The sequence below is a fragment of the Panicum virgatum genome, chromosome 3N, assembly GCF_016808335.1.
Source record: "Panicum virgatum strain AP13 chromosome 3N, P.virgatum_v5, whole genome shotgun sequence".
NCBI lineage: Eukaryota > Viridiplantae > Streptophyta > Magnoliopsida > Poales > Poaceae > Panicum > Panicum virgatum.
The window spans coordinates 41,427,383-41,452,315 of NC_053147.1; the positions used below are offsets into that span (position 1 = coordinate 41,427,383).

At 53.7% G+C, this 24,933-nt stretch overlaps 1 protein-coding gene across 6 annotated transcripts; it reads left to right on the plus strand.

The window, feature by feature from the left end:
- The first annotated feature begins 1,003 nt into the window (after positions 1 to 1,003).
- LOC120665949 (protein ANTHESIS POMOTING FACTOR 1-like) lies at positions 1,004 to 23,573 on the plus strand. 6 transcript variants are annotated; one of them, XM_039945674.1, is made up of 13 exons: positions 1,756 to 1,920; positions 8,663 to 8,835; positions 8,927 to 8,979; positions 9,096 to 9,274; positions 9,927 to 10,030; positions 20,969 to 21,069; positions 21,266 to 21,389; positions 21,488 to 21,587; positions 22,448 to 22,561; positions 22,628 to 22,765; positions 22,848 to 22,935; positions 23,043 to 23,089; positions 23,171 to 23,573. In XM_039945674.1, the coding sequence occupies exons 4-13, from the start codon at positions 9,191 to 9,193 to the stop codon at positions 23,312 to 23,314; spliced, it is 1,044 nt and encodes a 347-aa protein (XP_039801608.1). In that variant the 5' UTR covers positions 1,756 to 1,920; positions 8,663 to 8,835; positions 8,927 to 8,979; positions 9,096 to 9,190; the 3' UTR covers positions 23,315 to 23,573. The 6 variants fall into 6 exon arrangements, 4 of the variants coding, with proteins under 4 accessions (XP_039801607.1, XP_039801610.1, XP_039801608.1 ...); XR_005671467.1 differs by adding an exon at positions 1,045 to 1,394 and having other exon boundaries at positions 20,969 to 21,587; XR_005671466.1 differs by lacking the exons at positions 8,663 to 8,835; positions 8,927 to 8,979; positions 9,096 to 9,274 and adding an exon at positions 1,004 to 1,394 and having other exon boundaries at positions 23,043 to 23,165; positions 23,264 to 23,573.
- The last annotated feature ends 1,360 nt before the right edge of the window (positions 23,574 to 24,933 follow it).

The following is a 24,933-nucleotide window of genomic DNA, read 5'->3' on the forward strand; positions in this document are numbered from 1 at the left end:
CTCATGTTTTATAATATGTTAATGATAACTTGTTTATTTAGACTATTAAATTTATTGAAAGTTGACTCATGAAAGTATTTATTATTTGTTGCCTCTTTTTTTATACATGTGAATATGTGTATATTTATCCGCAGGTTTCGGGTATCCATTCGGGTTTCGGGTATCCGGGGGTTTGGTTTTGGTGATTGGATTTCCACCCGAATCAATTTCAGGTACGAGTTCGGGTTTCGGTTTTGGGTGCATGGAGACTCCACCCGATCCGAACCCGACCCGTTGCCATCCTTAGCCGACCGGTACCGCCGCGACTATCAGTCAGCTTGATCGGGTGGCTTAACCGCTTAATCCCTCGTCTTTGGGTATCCGAGACTATCAGGCAGGGATATAAATATCTCTAAACCAGTTTAGGATTGATTAAGCAAAAGCAATTATATTCGCCTAGCATCAAGGGCCACCCCAATGGTCTCCTCGTTCTCCTGCTCGCGCCGCCGCCGCCACTAGCTCTAGTCATCACAGCTCCTATTCACTCCCGGGCTCCCAAGCCCTCGCCACTACCGTTCCAACCATCTACGTAGCCGCCCCTAGGGCCCGAGACCCTAACAACATTCATAGATATGTTAATATTTACATTCTATTAAAATGTGTTTGTGTCCTTGATTTTTCTAAAGCTTGTAGGTATACGGGCATACCCACGAGTATGCTGGTATCTGCGAATAGTGGGTACCGGCGTCGTTTCCCATCTGTAGCGGGTCGCGGGCGCATGTGCGGGCACGGATTTTAGCTTACAGGTATGAATTTAAAAGTTGATATCCGCGCAGATTTACTCGTTGCTATCTTTAGTGCATCTTTGTATTAGTTTTTTTTAGGGGTACATCCTTTGTTTTAGATGAAGCCGGACCAAACAAAGTGGATGACCAGCTTTCGTGGGCTGTTTTGGGCTAGTTACTGGGCCGCTACTGGATTGTATACAAGCGAACTTATGTAACGGAAGCCACTCGGCCGCACCGGGGCTGCGCCGGCGGTCGCCCTCACCCCCCTCCCCCCCCCGCGCCTCCCTCCGGTCCCCAGCTCCGCAGATCCACCCGGCAGCCGCCGCCCTGCAAGCAGCGCGCCTGCACGCGCGGTCGGCGGCTCCACCCGCCGCCCTGTGCGGTTGCGGCCCAGGCCGCGTGCTGTCGGGCGCTGGCCCGCTGTGGTGCCGCTCGTCGCCTCCCATCGGCCCGGCGGCCACTGCAGCAGGCGCGCGGCAGGCGACAGCCCGCAGCCAGGCAGGGGCCAGCGTACCTGACCCCTCAGCCGACCGCCCGACTCGCCGAGTCCCCCACGCCGACGGCCACTAGTTGCAGCAGGCGCACGGCAGGAGCCAGTGGCATCCCGCAATCCACACCCCCAATTCGGTAATTCGGCAAGTTTTTCTCTCTGATGCGTACTGCTCCGTATTAAATTCTTAATCTCACTTCTAAATTCATATTAAGTTATTAATTGGACATTCAGTGATTAATATGACGATTGGACACTTTCATGACCACGAGGAAGCGTAAAGCAAAAGCCTTACACTATATTAGTATTGTAATCTTCTATTTATATAAGATTTTTTGAATTAGACTTATTATGGAACAATTTTAATTATGTTATTGTAAGTTTTGTTATTAAAAAGGCTATGTTGTTGTTGTATTGTAAGTTTTGTTATTATATACTGTACTGTTATCAAAGTGCTATTAAATTATACCAAATTGCGCTCTGAAATTTTTTGGCTAGGCCTACCCTAGTTCCAAATCCTGGTTCCACCACTGCTGATTAAGGTTGGCTTCCTAAAGATTTTTTTGGAGATTGCCCACCATGACGAGTCCACCTAGGGTGAGCATGGAGATCACTGACGAGATGCTCAAGAGCATGGAGGTTGGCCTGGCCTTCCGGGATTACGTAAGCAGCCTCTCTTATCTTTCACTGCAATTCATCTGCTTGAGCATCACGGGGAAAACATGACGTTGTTACTGCGTAATAAGGGGTAAAAGTGGCGTGGGAACAAGGAACCTTCTATCTTCAGTGGTAAAGAAATCGTTGCGATTGTTAAAAGTGGCATTTGAGCATGTAACTTTCTTAATGACTGCAATAGTTTCATTTGTTAAGGTAGAACATAAGATATCTTTGTGTTCCCTGAACCTTGCTTAGTGTCCCCCAGCTCCCAGATAATTAGCGACTCATTTGAACGAATAAGTCGTGCACTCTGGTCTTTGTGTGGGGCTGCAGCATCTCAGACCTTGCATGGTCCTTGCTGCGTGGTGGTTGCTGCAGCTGCAGCACATTGGCATCTTAGACTAGCTTTAGGACTTAGAGGACAGCATCTTAGACTAGTCCTTGGCATATGCTTTGGCTGCCCTGCAGCCCTTTGTATAAAAGTGTAGCCATCCCTCTTGTTGGAAGGCATGGCATTGTGAGTGTGAATGAAAAAAAACCCAGAAAACTTCCCCAACTTGAGTTCCATCCTCTCATCCATCAGAGTAAACCATTGAATTGCTAACATCTGGTATCAGAGCCGTACTTTCCTGTAGACTGGATATCTCCTGTTCTTCTCCCTCCCAAGCAGCAGTAGCAGCAGCTGCAGTACTAGTAGCAGCTAGCGCAGCAGCACTTGTTGCAGTCCTTATTCCTCCTTCCTCACCCGAGCGTCTGAGGCTGCGTCTTCTCCACGCAGGAGCCCCTTGGAGGCGCGCCATGTCCGAGCACCGTCTCGGCGCTCGGTCGCCTCGAGCGCACGGCGTCAGCGAGACGTCGAGCTCGCCGCGGCAGAGGAGTGCAGGCGAGCGACGGCACAAGCCGCTATAGCAGCGGCGAGGGCGGCCAGGCTGGCGGCATCGGAGTTGGCGGCGGCCAGGGCGGAGGTGGAGGCAGAGGAGGCGAAGGATGCAGCGCGTGCGGCGGAGGTCGAGATTGAGACCTTGCGCGGCAGCCTCAGCGGCTCCATCGCCGGCAACACCACCGCCGACGGGACCTTGAGGAGTTGGAGAGGGAGAGGGCGCGGGAGCGGACCGCGCGGTGGGCAGCAGCCCACCACGGCGGCGGAATGATGGCCCGCGCGCTCGGCGGCGGTGGCATGCAGGGCGCGGCGCGCAGGGCGGCGGCGGCGTGCAAGGCGGTGGCCGCGCTCCTGGTGGCGGCGCGCAGGCCGGCGGCGGCGCCCCCTGCTACCACGGCCTCCAGGAGGTGGTCCGGGATGTTGGTCCCGGTGGCGGCCGGCGGGTGGCCGACCCTCACCAAGTCCAACTACGTCAAGTGGGCTGCGGTGATGAGGGTGAGGCTCCAGGTGCGGCACATGTGGGATGCCGTCCAGTACGACGACGTCGACTACGACGAAGATCGTCGGGCATTGGATGCGCTCATTGCAGCAGTCCCTCCCGAGATGCAGTTCTCGCTTTCCCAGAAGGAGACTGATAAGGAGGCTTGGGACGCCATTGCTGCGGCTCGCATCGGCAGCGACCGCGCCCGCAAGTCCACATTGCAGGTGCTTCGCAAGGAGTGGGAGAACCTAGCCTTCAAGCCTGGTGAAGACATCGATGACTTTGCTCTCCGTCTTAACACTCTGTTGCAGAAGATGGCGATGTACGGCGACGACACCTACGACGAGGAGAGAGCTGTCGAGAAGCTCTTCCGCTGCGTCCCCGAGAGGTACAGGCAGACCGCTCGATCGATCGAGTCTCTGCTAGACCTCTCCACCATGATGATTGAGGAGGCGATAGGTCGTCTCAAGGTCGTCGACAGCGACGAACCACAGCCTCCCTTGGGAGGTATCTCCATCGGCAGGGAGCTCCACCTCACTCGGGAGCAGTGGGTGGCCCGGCACGGTGACGGGAAGACGGGGGAGCCCTCTTCCTCGACTGGTGGCCGCAAGCGTGGCAAGCCGCGCAGGGGGCGCGGAGGTGCCCAGGCTGGAGCACGAGGGCGCGCTGAGGGTGGCGCCCGCGGAGGCGCTCAGGGCGACGCCGCCGATAGGCCCAAGGCGGCACGAGACGACGCTTGCCACAACTGTGGCAGGCCCGGCCATTGGGCGAAGGACTGCCCGCAGCGGAGGCGTGGGGGCCAAGCCCACGTCGTGGAGGCCCAGCCGGATGACGAGGCGGCTCTGTTCCCGCTCCACGGGGCCATGGAGCTGCACCCGGCGGCACCGCCCGCCACCACCCTACTCCACCTCGACAAGCCGCGTGCCCGAGTCCTCAGCAACGGCTCCGACGACGACAGGATCGACGGCTGGTACCTCGACTCCGACGCCACGCACCACATGACTGGGCGGCGAGAGTTCTTCTCCGACCTGGACACCAACGTAGGTGGCTCCGTCAGGTTTGGGGACGACTCCGCCGTGGAGATCAAGGGCTTGGGCTCCGTGATCTTCACTACCAAGTCCGGAGAGCACCGGATGCTCACCGGAGTCTACTACATCTCGGCGCTGCGGAACTCCATCATCAGCCTTGGGCAGCTCGATGAGAGCGGCTCACGCGTGGTGATCGACAGCGGGGTCCTCCGCATCTGGGACCATCGTCGCCAGCTTCTTGCCAGGGTGGTTCGAGGGAAGAACCGCATCTACATCCTCCATGTAGGGGTGGCCCGGCCTCTTTGTCTTGCAGCTCGCAGGGACGACGAGGCATGGCAGTGGCACGAGCGGTTTGGGCACCTCCACTTTGAGGCCCTGAGGCGGCTCGGCGCCAAGGAGATGGTGCGAGGCCTCCCGTGCCTCGACCACGTGGAGCAGCTCTGCGACGTCTGCGTGCTTCCCCCAGCAGGCTAGCTTTCGAGCCAGGGATCGGCTCGAGCTCGTACACGGGGACTTGTGTGGCCCGGTGACACCGGTCACACCAGGAGGACGGCGCTACTTCCTGCTGCTCATTGACGATCTCTCCCGCTACATGTGGGTGATGATCCTCGACAGCAAGGGAGAGGCTGCGGACACCATCAGGCGTGCCTGTGCTCAGGCTGCTGCGGAGGCGGAGAGCGGCCGCAAGTTACGCATGCTGCGCACCGACAACGGCGGCGAGTTCACGGCGGCCGAGTTCACGGCGTACTGCGCGGATGAGGGCATCCAGCGCCACTACTCTGCGCCGTACAGCCCGCAGCAGAACAGCGTCGTCGAGCGGCGCAACCAGACGGTTGTGGGGATGGCCCGGGCCCTCCTCAAGCAAAGGGGGATGCCGGCTGTCTTCTGGGGAGAGGCGGTGGTGACGGCCGTCTACATCCTCAACTGCTCGCCTACCAAGGCACTCGACGGTATGACGCCGTATGAGGTTTGGCATGGGCGTAAGCCGGCGGTCTCCCACTTGCGGGTCTTTGGCTGCCTCGCGTTTGCCAAGGAGCTTGGCCACATCGGCAAGCTCGACGACAGGAGCACCCCGGGAGTGTTCATCGGCTATGCGGAGGGCTCGAAGGCCTACCGCATTCTCGACTTGGAGACAGTGTGTGCGCACGACTCGCGACGTTGTGTTGGACGGAGGGCGAGGATGGGCATGGGACAAGGCGGTGGATGACGGCTCGACTCCGACGTACAACGACTTCACTGTCGAGTACGTCCACTTCGAGGGAGCTGGGGGAGTAGGCAGCTCTTCTTCGCCGAGCGTGCCTACCCCGGTCCCTGAGCCTCCACCGACTCCGGCGCCCGCTACACCGGCGACACCAAGCTCTCCAGCCACGACTCCGGCTGCGCCGAGTTCCTTGGCTGCTCCCCCACAGCCGGCGACGCCACGCACTCCAGCACCGACAGCCACTCCTCCGGGCACGTCTACTCCAGCACCTGCTCATACTGAGCACAGCCCGGTGGAGTTCGCTACTCCGCTCTCTCACGACGAGGAGTGCATCGACGCGTACCACGACGGCGAGCCGTTGCGGTACCGCACGATGGAGGACCTTCTCGGCGATCAGCCGACGTCGGGTCTGGTGCCTCACGACCTTGAGGCGTAGTTGCACCTCGCGTGCGACGACGGCGAGCCTCGGTCTTTCGCAGAGGCCGAGGGACACGTGGCATGGCGTGCCGCGATGCAGTCGGAGATGGATGCGGTTGAGAAGAACCGCACCTGGGAGCTTGCCGATCTCCCTCGCGGTCACCGCGCGATCACCCTTAATTGGGTGTTCAAGCTGAAGAGGGATGAAGCCGGCGCCATCGTCAAGCACAAGGCTCGCCTGGTGGCATGAGGTTTCGTGCAGCAGGAGGGGGTCGACTTCGACGATGCCTTTGCTCCCGTGGCACGGATGGAGTCCGTGCGACTTCTCCTTGCGCTGGCTGCCTAGGAGGGCTGGCGCGTCTATCACATGGATGTCAAGTCGGCGTTTCTCAACGACGACTTGAAGGAGGAGGTCTACTTGCACCAACCGCCGGGGTTTGCGATCCCTGGCAAGGATGGTAAGGTGCTACGTCTGCGCAAGGCCCTCTATGGCCTGCGGCAGGCCCCGAGGGCGTGGAACGCCAATGGGCTTTGAGCAAAGCCCGCACGAGGCGACCATCTACCGGCGGGGCAATGGCGGCAATGCCCTGCTGGTGTGTGTCTACGTCGACGACTTGGTGATCACCGGCACCAAGGATGCGGAGGTGGCGGCGTTCAAGGAAGAGATGAAGGCCACCTTCCAGATGAGCGACCTGGGGCCTCTCTCCTTCTACCTGGGGATCGAGGTGCACCAGGACGACACCGGGGTCACGCTTCGACAGACCGCCTACGCCAAGCGCGTCGTTGAGCTAGCTGGGCTCACCGACTGCAACCCGGCCCTCACTCCGATGGAGGAGCGGCTGAAGCTTAGCCGTGACAGCACGGCGGAGGAGGTGGACACTACGCAGTACCGGCGCCTTGTGGGGAGCCTCCACTACCTCGCCCACACACGGTCAGACTTGGCGTTCTCCGTTGGCGACGTTAGTCAGTTCATGCAGCTACCGACGACGGAGCACCAGCAGGCCGTGAAGAGGATCATCCGCTATGTTGCGGGGACTCTCGACCACGGACTCCACTACCCGAGGTGCCCTGGAGCGGCACACTTCGTCGGGTACAGCGACAGCGACCACACCGGCGACATTGACACCAGCAAGAGTACGAGCGGGATCCTCTTCTTCCTCGGCGAGTGCCTCGTTAGCTGGCAGTCGGTCAAGCAGCAGGTGGTGGCCTTGTACAGCTGCGAGGCCGAGTACATAGCGGCCTCCACCGCGTCGACTCAGGCGCTCTGGCTCGCTCGACTGCTTGGTGATCTCCTCGGCAGAGACACTGGAGCGGTGGAGCTCAAGGTGGACAGCAAGTCCGCTCTTGCGCTGGCCAAGAATTCCGTGTTCCATGAGAGGAGCGAGCACATCCGGGTGAGGTATCACTTCATCCGAGGCTGCTTGGAGGAAGGAAGCATCAAGGCGAGCTACATCAACACCAAGAATCAGCTTGCGGATCTGCTCACCAAGCCTCTTGGGAGGATCAAGTTTCTTGAGCTTTGCTCCAGGACTGGAATGGTCCAACCCTCCCACAAGACGACGCACAAGACTTAGGGGGAGATTGAAGGAATAAGTCGTGTACTCTGGTCTTTGTGTGGGGCTGCAGCATCTCAGGCCTTGCATGGTCCTTGCTGCGTGGTGGTTGCTGCAGCTGCAGCACATTGGCATCTTAGACTAGCTTTAGGACCTTGAGGACAGCATCTTAGACTAGTCCTTGGCATATACTTTGGCTGCCCTGCAACCCCTTGTATAAAGGTGTGGCCACCCCTCCCGTTGGAAGGCATGGCATTGTGAGTGTGAATGAAAAAAAAACCAGAAAACTTCCCCAATTTGAGTGCCATCCTCTCATCCATGAGAGTAACCATTGAATTGCTAACATCATTTACCCTATTTTTTCAGTTCCTCTTGAATTTCACTTTGAAGTCTAGCAAGATTGTCATCAACTGAGAACTTCTTTGGTTCGCTACACATGTTACCCCAATCAAAACTTGGTGATGCCAAACTTAAAAGAGTGGTGTTTGGACTGCAGCGATGCCAAAACTTGCTGCAGTTGTGATTTTGACATGTTGGACTCAATATTATATAATATTTCTTACTAGAGTGAAAGGGCCTCTAGCCTAGCGATTAGAGCACCCAGGTTTGACTCCCTGTGCAAGCAGATTAAATGGGGCTGGACTAAAAATCGTTGGCTGTTCCATGTTATACTCTGCGGTTGTTTTCACTGAAATGCACGTGGCCCATGTGTCTTAGCCACCCTGTGGCACGTCCGGGCAGCTGGCCTCTGGGACCTTTTCTTGACCAAGACATGAAGAGCTTCTTCTTTGTGCAAATCTGTGGGGGCGGTCTTTCCCCCTCATCAGTCGAGTTATTTTCGAAAATATTTATTACTAGAGTTTTGAATAAGTGGATTTATTTTTCTGTTAGATTTTATAGCAGGGAACAAAAGTGTGCTAATGGAATGCAAATTCGGTGCAGTCTAGATAATCCAAAAGTTTACCATTTAATGCAAGTATGCAACCAATTGGGTGCTGTCACCACCCTAGTATCATATCCATATGCACAGCCAAAATTTTGGCATCAAATGGCTTCAGTTTGGAAACAAACTGGTGGGGTGGACAACTGGACATTGGAATTAGGGCCCACCAATTTTAGCAACAATCAAAATGGTACGTAAATTTCTCTAATACTCTCTAATACTGCCAAACCTGGAAATGCTCACAGGTCTCCAAATCAATAGCCCTCGGGATTCCTATGGTGGCGCAGTAAGCAGAAGCCAGCTCGTCCCTCCCCTTCTCTCTTCCCTTCGCTCCTCGTGTCGCCACAACACCGATCCTCCTTCAGCCTAGTGGAGTAGGGATCCATCCAGCCCGACCTGGATTTGGTTCCTTCTGCTGGTGAGCACTTCTTCCTTCTCTTGGGTGGATTCTGTTTTTCTTAGGGTTGGATTCCACTAACTTTATCACATATTCACTTTCAACTGGGCAGCTCCCGATTTGAACCCATCCATCCTAGCCTTGATTTGTTTATTCCTTCTCATGGTGAGCACTCCTTCCTAATTTGGATGGATCCAGTTCTTCTAAGTGTTGGATTTCCACATAGTTTATTGTGGATTTGTGCGCTGCTACCAATCTAAATCCATCCATGGTTTTGTCAGGATCTTCTTTGGTGCTTAAGGCTATATCCTTGGTAGCTGATTGATTAAGGTGCAGCTCCAATTTCTTTTCCAAAGATTTTGAGCGATTTGCTGCCATGATGGGTCCATGCTGGGTGACCATGGAGATCACAAACGAGGTGTTCAAGAGCATGAAGATCGGGCTGGCCTTCCAAGGCTATGTAAGCCTCTATAGTTCAACCAAATAACTTGCTCAATCCATCAGGGTCCTAGAAGAGTGTTTTTTTTTTTTAGAAATCAGACCAAGTTAGTAATTGATTTGACTTGCTTAGATTTTCAGTTTAGATTACTGTAAAGATGTGAATGCAAGGGATTGGAAGATGCCTTGGATCTTATATACTGCCCAATGGCTTTAACCGTTACAAATCTGAGTTAACATATGCGGTGGCCTGGTGGGATTGGGATCCATGTCTTTAGCTGTACATGCAGTTTTGTTGATACAACTATGCATATATTATTATAAGATAAGGGGAATAAGTGCCCTTGTCATCGTATGAAATGGATTAAGATTTCAGTAGGCATGATGCGGAGCTCTCATGCGTATTCAAGAGAAAATTTTCAGTAGGCTTGGCATGTACGTAATAGCGGTGGTATATTATACTGGAGCGCATAACTATCTTTTAAAATCTATCATAATGGAAGTGTTTTATTACATAAGACCAAAAAAAAAAGCTTTCATATGGAGTTTAATGACTTGAAGTGTTTTTTATTTATATCTTTGGATGCATCCCTATCAAATAAACATGTTTCTATGTTATAGTACTGGCCACTATAGTCATTTGATTCTTTTGGTATATTGTTACTGTATTTCAGAATGGCAGAATTAGTTCTATGGATTTTCATAGCAAGGCTACGAACTATCTTGTGACAGCCAGTGATGATGAATCAATCCGCCTGTACGACACTCAAAATGCAGTGTAAGTGTGAACTGTTACTGTCTTCTGAATTTTTATTCTAAGAGCAAGGCTAATGATTTAGCCTGCTGCTGGCTGCAAGGAACTTTGCAGCTCATCTCTTAGCCCACTTGTATAGTGGTTTAGCTTCCATCATTAATGTTGCCCAGAACACACTGATCATGGGTAAAGGCCGGAGGTCAGCTTGACCAAGGCCGCTTGATTGAATTGGAAAACTGAGTTCACGGTTATAAGTGGAGGGGGGGGGGGGGTTTAGCTGTGCTTATATAGCCAGCAACTCAACCACTAAAGTGCTAAAGCAAAAGCATAAAGCCAAGGCATCAACTTGACAGCCAAGGTAAGTTCAAAACTGAATTAAAGATACAAACACTAGGCTTATATGCCATCAATCTTCTCCTAAGCCTAGTGCTGAGTGATCTGCTCCAGCCCAATCCTCTTCCTCATCTCCAGGAACCTGCTCCTACCTAGTGACTTGGTGAGGATGTCGGCTAGCTGATCTGTAGTGGAGATGTGGTCAGCCTTGATGCTCCCATCCTCCAGGCAATCCCTGATGAAGTGGTACTTAATCCTGATGTGCTTGCTCCTGCCATGGAAGACTGGGTTCTTGGCTAGCGCAAGGGCAGACTTGCTGTCCACCTTGAGCTCCACCACATCCACCTTGCTGCCCAGCAGCTCCCCGAGCAGCCTGGACAGCCACAATGCTTGAGTTGCTGCAGAAGCGGCGGCGATGTATTCTGCCTCGTAGCTCGAAAGTGCCACCACCTTCTGCTTGATGGATTGCCAGCAGACCAAGCATCCGCCGAGGAAGAACATGGTCCCGCTGGTGCTCTTACTTGTGTCGACGTCGCCGGCGAGGTCGCTATCGCAGTAGCCGACGAAGGTCGTCGTGCCGGGGATGTGCTTGTAAACCAGACCGTAGTCCAGTGTCCTAGCTACGTAGCGGAGGATGTGCTTGACAGCTTGCAGGTGCTCCGCCATAGGCCGCTCCATGAACCGGCTCACATACCTGACCGCGAACGCCAGGTCCGGCCGGGTGTGCACCAGGTACCGGAGACTCCCCACCATCCGCCGGTAGTGTGTGACGTCGACCTCCTCTACCTCGCTCTCGCGACTGAGCTTGAGCTTCTCCTCCATGGGCGTGTGGACGGAGTTGCAGCCCACCATATCGCCGAGCTCAAGGATCCTCTTGGCGTAGTGCGCCTGAGACAGAGAGATGGCACTGGCGCTCTGGCACACCTCGATGCCGAGGTAGAAGCTCAGGAGCTCGAGATCGCTCATGTCGAATCTCTGCTTCATGGCCGCCTTGAACTCCTCCACCTCCTCCGCATCGGCGCCGGCTGTTGGGGAGAAGACTCTGCCAAGCAGCAGAGAGAAGGAGAAGGCACTGAAGATGCACAGAACACCAGAGCGAGTGAACACTCAAGAGAGTGAAAAATGCTCATGGGGGAGAGAGCCCCATTTGACCCCTTGGGCCAGCTATATATAGGAGGGGAGGGGGGCGGCAAGGGGAGGGGGGCGGCAATTTAGCCCGGGCCCCCTAGTGGGTACAATATTTACAATTAGGTCCCTAGGCCGCCGCATGAGGCCCATTAAACTCATGGGCTGGGCTATTCCCCCAACACTGGCGATGACAAGGTCGTCGACGTAGACCCCAACTAGTAGGACAGAGCGCCCACTGCCCCGCCGGTACATCGCCGCCTCGTGTGCTCTCTGCTGGAAGCCCATCTCCTTGAGCGTCGCATCCAGCTTCGCGTTCTTCAGGAGGCGAAGCCAAAACAGCCGATGTCGAGGGTCGAAGTAGTCGTCGCCGAAGTGGAGGGCGAGCCCCTCGAGCCAAGATGTGTCGGCGAGGGCGAAGGCCGTAGTAGTCGTCGCCGAAGTGGAGGGCGAGCTCCTTGAGCCGAGCTTTGTCGGCGAGGGCGAAGGCCGCAGGAGTCGTCGCCGAAGTCGAAGGCGAGCCCCCTCGAGCCGAGCTGTGTCGGCGAGGGCGAAGGCCGCAGGAGTCGTCGCCGAAGTCGAAGGCGAGCCCCTCGAGCCGAGCTGTGTCGGCGAGGGCGAAGGCCGCAGTAGTCGCCGCCGAAGTGGAGGGCGAGCCCCTCGAGCCGAGGTGTGTCGGCGAGGGCGAAGGCCGTAGAAGTCGCCGCCGAAGTGGAGGGCGAGCCCCTCGAGCCGAGCTGTGTCGGCAAGGGCGAAGGCCGCAGGAGTCGTCGTCGAAGTCGAGGGAGAGCCCCTCGAGCCGAGCTGTGTCGGCGAGGGCGAAGGCCGCAGTAGTCGCCGCCGAAGTGGAGGGCGAGCCCCTCGAGCCGAGGTGTGTCGGCGAGGGCGAAGGCCGTAGAAGTCGCCGCCGAAGTGGAGGGCGAGCCCCTCGAACCGAGCTGTGTCAGCGAGGGCGAAGGCTGTAGTAGTCGTTGCCGAAGTCGAAGGCGAGCCCCTTGAGCCGAGCTGTGTCGGCGAGGGCGAAGGCCGTAGTAGTCGTCGCCGAAGTCGAAGGCGAGCCCCACGAGTCGAGCTGTCGGCGCGGGCGAAGGCCGTAGTAGTCGCCGCCGAAGTGGAGGGCGAGCCCCTCGAGCCGAGCTGTGTCGGCGAGGGTGAAGGCCATAGCTGTTGTCGCCGAAGTCGAAGGCGAGCCCCTCGAGCCGAGCTGTGTCGGCAAGGGCGAAGGCCGTAGAAGTCGCCGAAGTGTAGGGCGAGCCCCTCGAGCCGAGTTGTGTCGGCGAGGGCGAAGGTTGTAGTAGTCGTCGCCGAAATCGAAGGCGAGCCCCTCGAGCCGAGCTGTGTCGGCGCGGGCGAAGGCCGTAGTAGAGGGGCATGCTAATGCATGCCGAAGACTCCTCCAAAGTCGACTTGCGACGAAGGTTGTTGGTGTTGATAACTTGTTTTTTCAACAATAATTCGAAGAACCAAGAGAGAATTTTGCTATTCCGAAGATGCCAATTTATACACCTGCAATACCTGCATCATTTTTACTTGAGAGAGCAATATTTTTCAAATATATTAGGATGCCTTCGGCATAATTGCCGAAGGACTTTCCATGTCTTCGGCTTTTCGCATGAAAGGACTTTTCTTAGGGGACCTTCAGCTCTTTAGCTCGTATAGGTAAGTCCTAACATTTGCCTTTCACACGAAAGGACTTTCCATGCCTTCGGCATTCCGCACGATAGGACTTTGATTGCCTTCGGCGCTCTGCGCGGAAGGTCTTTTCGACTGGGAAAAATTAAGAACTGAGACCAAAGGATGCTGCGGGCAGCTCAGCTTCGCAAGCCCTGGGCTCATTTCTCCAAGTGGCATTCACTTGCAATGTGCCGATGACTCCCCTCTTCGCTTGACGAAGAGGGATAGACGCTTCGGTGCACCCATGTCAAGTACACCAATAACCGAAGGCCAATCAATACCGAAGGCCAAATAAAATTCCATAAGACCAAAGTATGATCATTTCCACATATAACCGTGCTTTGCTTCGGGGTGAAGTCCAATAACCCGAAGGAGGATCCTGCATAAAACATAGATTGCCGAAGCCCATATGGAGAGTTATTTGCTTCGGGGTGAAAACCAATGGCCCGAAGGAGAATCTTCCACCAACTCGGATAACTGAAGCCCCATATAAAGTTTCTTCGGGGTGAAAGCCAATAGCCCGAAGGAGAATTTTGTATCAACCTCGAATACCGAAACCTATAATTGTCTTCGGGGTGAAAACCAATAGCCCGATGGAGAATCTTGCATCAACCTCGGATAACCGAAACATTATTTATAATTGTCTTCGTGGTGAAAACCAATAACCCTGAAGGAGTATCTTTTATTAGACATTAGATAACCGAAAGTCCATATAAGACTGTTTCTGGCTTCGGGGTAAAATCCCATACCCCGAAGTGCACGATAATTTAAGTGGAGTAGACAGTGTGAAGAGCACAAACAAAGTAAGCAAGCACAAGGACAAAATAGTGATTCTTACCTTGGCAAAAATCCTGCATAACAGATAGATAGTATCCTTTCCAATGAAAAGGGTCAGGATAAGTATGTAATTAAGCAAGGGGTTAGCACAAGCATATAATTAAGTAAGGTGTTACGAAATGTAAATCGTAAGATATTAAGTAGGACATTGGTTGTCATTGCCATAAAAGTGAGAACGGACCGTGTCCGCTTATTCTGGGCAATTCATGCCCTCCGCTGATGACAACACCCCTTTCGAATAGGAGGGGTAGGTCGCTTCAACGCTTAGAACCGAATGGTGGCAATATAGTCTCTTCGGCACCAAAAGAAAAAAAAAGTTAGATAAATCCATATATGAAGAAAAACTAACTCTTCGTTAAATGTGCAAGCAGCATGTCAATGCATTAAAATAATAGTAATGCTCGGAATAAGTGGTTACTTTGCTTCGGCTCACAAAGTTTTAGAATATAAACGCTTAGTTTGCAAGCTTAAACGTTTTCATCATTTTACGCGAAGCTGCAGCTCGAGGATCGATCCCTGGTCCGCCCTGCGCATGTGTTTGTGCTAAAGTGAGCAATACCTTTGCACCGGAGATGGTCCTGGCCGTTCGCGCCATGGGGGCGATGCCTGCTGTGCCATGAGCCGTAGCGTGGGAGTTTGCGCCGAAGCCTCCAGCCGTCGCGGCCAAAGCGGTCATGAGCCAAAGTCTGCTGCGTTGCAGGCCGAAGGGCATAAGCACAGGGCCGAAACCTGCGACATCGCAGGCCGTAGTGTGGGAGGCCACCAAACTTGGAATTGAACTCTCCGAAGCCCCTAAGCCTGCTGTATCTTTTTTTGCATCACGCTATGGGTTTTAGCATAAAAGTGGTAGAATGTGACATTTTTAAATGAAATAGCCACATGAACGAATCTTCGGTGCACGAACGAAGTTATATTGTTAATAGCACATGAGCATGAACGATGCTACTGTGGCCTTTGTAGGTGTGCATGGTGGTTTTGCGCACAAGGCATCTGTCGCCGGAGCTGCCGTTGATGCTTGTCGAAGGTTTAGTTGCGCGTTCCAGTGTGGTCATTGTTCCTGACCGAAGGCCCTTGCCGGGACTGCCGACTGCCGTTGCTGTCGCCTTGCGCCGAAGATAACTCACGACTGCTCGAAGGCCCGACCAGCCGACAACCAGCACGTCGGAGCCACCTCCATCGTCCTGTGCTGTAGTTCTCTCTTTCCGAGAGCCCCATCAAAGCATGCGCATGTGAAAGCAGAAGCATAAGAGCAGTCGGCATATACGTCGGGATACACGTATGGGAAAATGACACTGGTCTGAGTGTAAGACCTTGCCCGACTACCACAACCTTACATTAAAACAAATAATGAAGTGCTGGTAGAGCGAACCAAAAAAACGAAGCAGCTGACCTGGTTAGTGGGTTACCTCCGGAGCCTGAGATTAAGGGTTCGAGTCCTGGTTCGAAGCCCTTGTGCATTAGCATTTTTGCAAAGCTGCATAGTGCATACCTGTGCTTGCGGAGTGGGCCGCGAGGTGGCGGCGCTCACGTCGTGGGCCGAAGGGGCGGCGTCTGTCGCTTCGTCGTGGGCTGTAGGAGCGAAGCCTTCGTTGTGGGCCAAATGGTGCTTTGGGCCGAATGGGCGACGCCCACACGGCTACTCCGAAGCCGCGTGGACCGAAGCCGAGCCGAGGTGGGTCGAAACCTTGGCTGGAACGATGCCGAAGCCAAGGCCGAACGATGCCGAAGCCAAAGCCGAGCTGAAGTCGGAGCCGACTGAAGCCAAAGCCCCGCCGAAGGTGGAGCCCAAGCGAAGGGGTCGGAGCCGAAGCCACGCAAGAGACGAAGCCGTGTTAGGCCTTCGTGAGCCGAAGAGCTTGGAGCCGTGCGAAGCCGAGTTGGAGCCGAAGGGCTGCAGCCATGCGAAGCCGAAGTTGGAGCTAGGCGAAGCCGGAGCCGCGCGAAGCCGAAGCTGAGCCGCGTGAAGATGATCCGTGCGAAGCCGAAGTTGAGCCGTGCGAAGCCAAAGTTGAGCCGCGCGAAGATGAGCCGCGCGAAGCCAAAGTTAAGCCGCGCGAAGCCGAAGTTGAGCCGTGCGAAGTTGAGCCGCGCGAAGCCAAAGGTGAGCCGCGCAAAGATGAGCCGTGCGAAGCCGAAGTTGAGCCGTGCGAAGCCATAGCCACGCAGTCGAAGAGCCAGAGCCGAAGCTTGCTAGCAGAGCTGAAACTTGGGAGTCGAAGAGCCAGAGCCGTCGGGTCGAAGCTAGTCGAAGCCTCAAGCCAAGCGAAGCCTAAGCCATCGAAGGGCTCTGATATCATTCCATTCGTATCTCCTCTTCTCTCTTCGTTATTTTTCTCGAGCCAAACATGCAGTGGGCGCCAGACTGTTCGTATCTCTTCTCTTCTCTCTTCGTTATTTTTCTCGAGCCAAACATGCAGTGGGCGCCAGACTGTTGGGGAGAAGTCTCCGCCAAGCAGCAGAGAGAAGGAGAAGGCACCGAAGGTGCACAGAACGCCAGAGCGAGTGAACACTCAAGAGAGTGAAAAATGCTCATCGGGGAGAGAGAGTCCCCATTTGACCCCTTGGGCCAGCTATATATAGGAGGGGAGGGGGCGGCAATTTAGCCCGGGCCCCCTGGTGGGTATAATATTTACAATTAGGTCCTTGGGCCGCCGCATGAGGCCCATTAAACTTATGGGCTGGGCTATTCCCCCAACACCGGCGATGACAAGGTCGTCGACGTAGACCCCAACTAGTACGACAGAGCGCCCACTGCCCCGCCGGTACATCGCCGCCTCGTGTGCGCTCTGCTGGAAGCCCATCTCCTTGAGCGTCGCATCCAGTTTCGCGTTCCAGGCCCGCGGCGCCTGCCTGAGCCCGTACAGCGCCTTGCGCAGGCAGTACACCTTGCGTTCTTCTCCGGGAACGGCAAAGCCTGGTGGCTGCCACATGTACACCTCCTCCTTGAGGTCGCCGTTGAGGAAGGCGGACTTCACGTCCATGTGGTGCACGCGCCATCCTTCCTGAGCCGCCAAGGCGAGGAGAACACAGACGGATTCCATCCTCGCCATCGGCGCGAACGCGTCCTCGTAGTCGATCCCCTCCTGCTGGACGAAGCCGCGCGCCACCAGCCTCGCCTTGTGCTTGATCACCACCCCCTTCTCGTCCTTCTTCGGCTTGAAGACCCATTTCGGGGTAATTGGGTGGTGTCCAGCCGACAGATCCACGAGCTCCCTGGTCCGGTTCTTCTCCACGGACTTGAGCTCGATCTCCATCGCCTTGCGCCACGCCAGATCGCCTTGCGCCTCCGCGTGCGCGGTCGGCTCGCCACCATACGTCAAGTGCAGCTGCGCGCACACCCGAGGCTCCACCTCGGGGATGGACTCTTCGCTGAGGATGTTGTCCATCGTGCGGTAGCGGAGGGGTTCGCCGCCGGTAGAACGCGTCCAGCTGCTACTCGTCGTGCACCAGGGGAGTGGCCAGCTCCACCGGATCCGGCTCTGCTGCCACTGGAGTCTCCAGAGCTGGGGAATGTGCCGGAGCAGAGGAGGGCGATGTGCGCGACGTCGAGGCAGGGGAAGGCAGAGTCGATGCACCAGCCGGCGATGCAGCATCACCAAGCTCCCCCGGAGCTGGCGAGCCTGACACGGTAGACGTGGCAGCCAGCGATGGTGAGGGCGCGTCTCGGCCTTCTGGCACTCCTGCGGCGACGAGCTCGAAGTCGATGCTGATCTCCTCCGCCATGGACGCAGTGTGCTCCGCGCTGCTGTTCCAGTCCGAGCCGCGCGTCTCATCGAAGATGACGTCACGGGACACAAGCACGCGCCGGGACACCGGGTCGTAGACCCGATACGCCTTGGCACCATCCGCGTACCCGAGGAACACCCCTGGCCGGCTGCGATCATCAAGCTTGCGCACCTGGTTTAGCTCCTTGGCAAAGCAGAGGCAGCCGTAGACGCGCAGGTGCGCCACCGCCGGTGCTCGCCCGTACCAAGCCTCGTAGGGCGTCTTGCCCTGCAGGCTCTTGGTCAGCGACCTGTTCAATAGGTGGACCGCGGTGACCACCGCCTCACCCCAGAACTTTGCCGGCATGCCGTGCTGCTTGGGCAACGCCCGCGCCATGCCCACCACGGTCTGATTCCTTCGCTCCACTACGCCATTCTGTTGAGGCGAGTAGGGAGTAGAGTAGTGACGCGTGATGCCCTCGTCGGCGCAGTAGTCGGCGAACTCCCCGGCGGTGAACTCTCGGCCATTGTCGGTGCGGAGCACGTTCAGCTTGCGCCCGCACACCTTCTCGGCCTTGTGCCTGCGTGCGCTTGATGGCGTCCGCTGTGGCCGACTTGGTGGTCAGCAGCGACACCCACATGAAGCGCGTGGCGTCGTCCACCAGGAGCAGGAAGAAGCGCCGACCACCAGGCGTCGCCGGCGACACTGGCCCGCACAAGTCGCCGTGCCCGAGCTCAAGCTGCTTCTGCGCGCGGTACTTGGCTTGAGCGGGGAAGGGGGCGCGCCTCTGCTTGGAGACGACGCAGGTGTCGCAGAGATGGCCGTCGTGCTTGATCACCGGCATCCCGCGCACCATGTTCTCCTTGCACAACTTGTGCAGTGCGTCGAAGTGCAGATGGCCGTAGCGCTCGTGCCACAGCCAGGATTGCTCGTCCTTGCGCGTGGCAAGACAGAGCACATCGCCACCCTGCTGTGACGAGGCTCGGGCATGGCGAGATGGCTCGGCCGCAGTGAAGTGGTGGATGTAGAGGTGGTTGGGGCTGCGCTGGACCTTGATCATCAGACGTCCGCGCTAATCCCACATCCTCGACTCCATCTTTGATCCTGACCTCCGATCCTCCCTCATCCAGCCGGCCAACACTCAGAATGGAATTCCTGAACGCTGGGATGTAGAAGACGTCGTGTAGCTCCCACTTCTCGCCATTCTTGCCCTCAAACGCGATGGAGCCGACGCCTTGGATGTCCACCTTCGACGCGTCGCCTAACCGCACCGACCCGCGCACGTCGCCGCCGATGTTGGCGAAGAGCTCGCTGCGTCCAGTCATGTGGTGGGTCGCGCCGCTGCCGAGGTACCATCCGTCGATTGCTTGTGCGCAGCAGCCTGGTGCGCGCCCAGCTCGACGACGCCGTGCGCCAAGAACAGCCCCACGTCCACATCTCCCTTCGCGACGTGGGCTGCGTCGCGATTCTGGCGAGGATGTGGGCAGTCCCTTGCCCAGTGCCCGGCGCGGTTGCAGTTGTGGCAGGTGTCGTCGCGGTTCGCCCTGCGATCGCCGCCGGCGTCACCTCCTTTCTCCCCGCGCCCACAACCGGAGTCGCCAGCACCGGCCTCGCGCTCTCCCCTTGGCTTGTTCTTCCTTCCGCCACGGGGCCGACGACGCCGCTCCTGGCCGTCCTTGGCCATACTGGCGTTGTCCCCCTTCTTGCCGCCGGCGCGCCGCTGCTCGGAGTACAGCAGCTTGCCCTGCTCCTCCGACGCGCGGTCCCGATCCTCCACCACCTTGAATTGCCTAGCGACGTCGTCGATGGAGAGATCCTGGAGGTCGAGAAGGGTCTCGATCGAGAAGACCAATTGCTCATACCTCTTAGGCATGCACCGGAGAAACTTCTCCACGCCGCGTCCCTCGTCGAGGTCGGTGTCGCCGTTGCGCACCATCTGCTCCATCAGATCGGTGAGGCGGACGGCAAAGTCTTCAACTTACTCGTCGGGGCGAAAGGTGAGACCTTCCCACTCGCCGCGGAGGCGCTGGAGCGCGGCGCGTCGCACGCGGTCGCTCCCAACATGCCTGGGCTCGATCGCCTCCTAGGCGAGCTTGGTGGTGGGCTTGTTGGCGATGGTGGCGCCGATCTCCGGCGGGACGGCGGCGCACAGAGCCTCCAGCGTGCGGCGATATTGCTCGTAGTCGGCGCCGTCGCACTTGATGGCGTCCCAGAGGAAGCGCGCCTGGAGCTTCACCTTCATGAGGAGTCTCCACTCGTAGTAATTGGAGCGCGTGAGCATCGGCCATCCGGTCCCGATCTCACGGCAGACCTGCACGACCGGAGAACGTCTGCGACGTGGTGGAGACGGCGATCCGCGGCGGCGGCGATCCTTCGGCGCGGTGGAGCTCTCCGCGTCCTCGTCACCATCCTGCTCCTCCCCCTCGCGCAGCGCTGCCGCTGCCTTTGCCGCGGCCGCTGCATCCTTGGCTGCCTGCGCCGCCTGAGCCGCAGCTGCCTCAAGGCGCTCCCTGCACGCCTGCGCGGCGGCGGCGTCGCGCCTGGTACTGGAGGTGGACATGGTGGTGGCGGCGCTGGAGGGAAAGGCACTAAAACCCTAGGCTCTGATACCAAGTGTTGTCCAGAACACACACTGATCATGGGTAAAGGCCGGAGGTTAGCTTGACCAAGGCTGCTTGATTGAATTGGAAAACTGAGTTCACGGTTACAAGGGGGCGGGGGGGGGGGGGGTGGGGTTAAGCCAAGGCATCAAAAGTTCAAAACTGAATTAAAGATACAAACACTAGGCTTATATGCCATCAATTAATACATGGCCCACTTGTCTATCTCACAATGTCTTGGTTTTTGTGTCGAAGCTGGCTGTAAGCTAACAGCTCATTTCTCCTCTCTCCTCTTCTCTCTTCCACCTCAGCATTTAGCCTGCTTATAGCCCACCATAATACTTGCTCTAAGTAAAGAGGTTCACTGCATATTGTTTTTTTCAACCTTAAAAGATATAATTTTCTAAATTATAGTAGTTCAGTGGTGATATTGCTAGTTTGCGGGTTCATGTCCTGTTGAAGTTCCTATTTTCAGTTTATAAAATAATACTGCACCAATACAGATTCTCATATTTACTTTTTTAGTTTATTTTAGACTCTATACATGAAACTGCTGTTCGATATTCCACACAGGAATCTTTAGTATATAACAATGACTCACTACCTTTTGTAATGATTTATTTTTGCACTCAGTATTATTTCTTCCTCTGTGATATGTATATTACTTCTCACTCATGTCATTTTTCAGATGTTTGAAGACTATTAATAGCAAAAAATATGGGGTTGAACTTGTGTGCTTCACTGATAACCCAACTCTTGTCTTATATTCATCAAAAAATGGCTGGGATGGTAAGTCTTGTTTTATGTTAACGTAGGAGTGATTTATGTCATATACTGAAAAGAAGTAAAAATGAAGGGCGGGCCTGGTGCAGCGGTAGAGTCTACCGTCTGTATCTGGAAGGTCTCAGGTTCGAGATCCAGCCTCTGCACATTTGTGCGTGAAAGGCTTAGTGCTTAAAACAACCCTTCCCTAGACCCCGCGCAGTGCGGGAAGCCTACGGCACTGGATACGCCCTTTTAGTGAAAAGAAGTAAAAATGCAGAGTCTCTGCGACTACTCTCACTGAATGATAACCGGTTTGTTAGATATTTTAAAGGCCACCTTGACAGGTATGCCACACTAACTTTGAATAAATTGTGGATTTGTGGTCAATATTTCCTTTGTGCTAATGCCAATGGAGGATACTAATCTGCTCCATTTTGTCCAGGGTTGTCTCTATCTCATTTTGCTCTGAGAAAGAAAATTTTATCTCTGGTTCACTTGATCGAACCGTTCTCTTATGGGATCAGCGGGCTGAAAAATCACAGGTAACACTAATGATACTGTATGCAATACTGTGCTGTGAGATAAACTCGAGCTGCTCCACCTGGAACCTAACCTGTAATGTTGTTGCAAGCAACAAAATCATTAAACCCTTCTAGTAGTCCACATCCTGTATTTTGTGTGGCAGATCAATATTGGACTCAGGACATTCCTGTAAAGTAAATTAATAGCGTGTGGGGCATGGCCAATTTTCTAAAATGAAATCTGTAACATGTACTCCATCCAATCCAGTATATAGGTTGTATGATTTTGCTGGCCAATACCTTTTATCTTTGAGTGTTGATATATGATGTAAATTGTGATAACATATTGGCCGTGTTTGGATCCAAGGGCTAGAGCTAATTAGCTCAAATAAATAGCCCTCCAATAAAATAGTCCTTGACATGTTTAGATCTAAGAGCTATTTAGCCTTTAAAGCACCTTTTCCCAATCATTGGAGCCCTATTACCTCTCTTGCTACGGTGGAGCCCACCCGAAATAGCCCAAATAATCACCTTTTGTGTGGGATAGTTTTTTGAGGTAGGCTATTTGCAAATAGCCAAGAACTAGCCCTCATGTTTGGGAATTTTGGGCTATGTTGAGCTAAAAAGGGGTGGGCTAGAAAAAATCCCTGGGATCTAAACATGCCTATTGATGTTACTGGCTTTATCACTTGAAGATTCCTTCATAATATATTATATCTTTTATTTAAAGTAACCTATTTTCTTAGAAATTGCTTTTCAAAGTTTGTTGGAGACCATATCAATGTCCCAAACAACTTGCATTTTGCAAGAGGGAGTATTGAGCATTGGTTGGCATTACAGTTGCAGTATAGAGCTGGTATTACATCTCTTGAAATTTTCAGGGCTTACTGCGTGTGCAAGGGAGGCCTGCAGTTTCATATGATGATCAGGGCATGGTATTTGCAGTTGCCTATGGTGGTCACATAAGAATGTTTGATGCTCGAAAATTTGAAAAGGTAGTTGTGATTGAATGTATTGTTTAGCTTCTGGTGTTGAATGCTTCTAATTTTTTACATTCATAGGGGCCTTTTGAGATCTTCGCTGTTGGTAATGAGGATTCAGAAGCTCATGTCATAAAGTTCAGCAGTGATGGCAGGCGGATTCTGTTGACCACCAAAGCTGGGCGTGTTCATGTGATAGATTCATTCCATGGCAACAGCGTAAGCATCCAACCTACTTGAATTTATGCTCTGCAACCGAAGACTAGTAACATGTGGTTCTTGCAATATTTTTTCCTTTCAGATCGCATCGTACAATGTGAAACCAGTGGTAACCACCAATTCAATGCTGGAGGCATCGTTCAGTCCTGATGGAAACCATATCATATCTGGTTTCGAACCTACCCTCAAGAAAAAATCTGCTTAGAAACCTTCGGTTGTTGCACTTCACGATCATTGCATCCTCTTCTACTCAGCTATGAATTATGTTCTCTTGCAGGCTCTGGTGATGGCAGTGTTTATGCCTGGAATGTTAGGAGTGGAAAGGTATAGAAGAATGTGATGTTGATATTGATATAACTTATGTTGCATCTGTTTGATTGGTGTATGGTACGCTTGGACATGCAGGTTGCTCGCTGGGGAAGCACAGATAATGAACCGCCGCTAGTAAGGTGGGCTCCAGGATCCTTGATGTTTGTGACAGGATCATCCGAACTGTCCTGCTGGGTTCCGGATCTGTCCAAGCTGGGATCCTTTAGCGTTACCAAGTAGCTGGAAACTATAAGAGGTGGACTTCCCTTGCAAGGCCCGCTTGTCTCTGAGATTCTTCCTTGTGGCCCAGTTGATGTGGTTCATTAGTATCAGGATATTATCTATATTCCCTAACCACCTTCTCATCCTTGGTACCCATCTGGCTTTGTTAACCTGTTATAATTGAATGGGCTCTTAAGCCATCAGCTGCGAATGAGGAACTATAGGCAAAGCATCTGTCTGCATGACTTTGATCGTTAGGTGTTTCTTGATAGCAATATTTTTACTCTGCGCGTGGTGAGGACCATTACCAATGCTTCAGGGGGACCTCACTTCACCCAGCATCAAGCATTGCAGCTTATGTATGTTGCAGAAGGCATGGTCGATCCTTTAAGTTGTGCTATTCCATGTCTCCTTGCATAAGAAAATATCTACTTCCAAAATATGCTGCCCTTTTATAATATAGCTATGCTCAATTTACAAGTAACCAACTGTAAAATTAGAGGCTTTCGCAAAAAGAAAGGGATAAAGTTAGAGGCATAGGCCAGCGAGCCTACCATTGGCCATTTGCCAGGGCAGCGTACTAAATTGCGGTGGTGATACCTACAGTTGACACAAATAAAAAAAATCCGACATCGTGGGAACATTCCGCTGGTTTTAAAGACATGTTGCCAGTATGATAGTAATCCATATGATCCCAAAGACAAATGATAATATTTATGCCTCCAATGTTACAAGAGATTGCCGGAAAATAGCATACTCAGGCTTGCGTGGCTAGCTCAACAACCGAACACGCCTGTAGAGTTCATGCATAGCCTCCAGAACTATTTTTTAAAATAATACTCTTTTAATAGAAAATTGCAGAAATAAATACCGAATAAAAAGAATGGCAAAAATAGGTGCTTGCCAGGCTGTTGGACAGCCGACAAGTATCCTATCGGCACTTGAGCAGCCGATATGGCCCTTGTAACAAGTAATCGCGAGTTAGATTCCCAAATGAACTGAGAGACCAAGTGAATGATCAAGAGAGATTTCCATTAATCTTGAGTTTATATTTATACATGATGGAAGGACACCATGAATGGGTGTCTCCCTGTACGCACGCACGCAGCAACCGTTCGTGCAGGAGCGGGCGCTTACCAACCGCACCCTGATGAACGTGTCAAGGATGAGATCAAAACGGATGTTTAGTTCGTAACACTCCCCCTTGATCGAATCCATCTTTGATCAATGAACTTGCGCTATTCCTCAAAAATGCAGTGGGAAAAAAGAGGAATATTTCCTTCTGATGATTACTCCATTAACTCAACTAGTTCAATAGAATAATCTATGTCATTTGTATTTCCATAAAAACCCCTGTGGGGAAAACTAGAAATACTGACATATACTTGTGTTAACATTGCCTCATTAAAAACCTTTATTGAGAAAACCCCATGGAAAAAACTCATAAAGAGAAAAGAGTACAATGTGATGCGTTCTAACAAGGCATACCACTTGGGGCATCTCCCCCCTGAATCTTGCAAATCCCGAAGTCTCCTCATACCAATACCTCGAACACATTTCTCAAATGTTGAAGTAGGTAAGGACTTTGTGAATAAATCAGAAAGATTATCACAAGACTTCATTTGCAAGATGTTTAT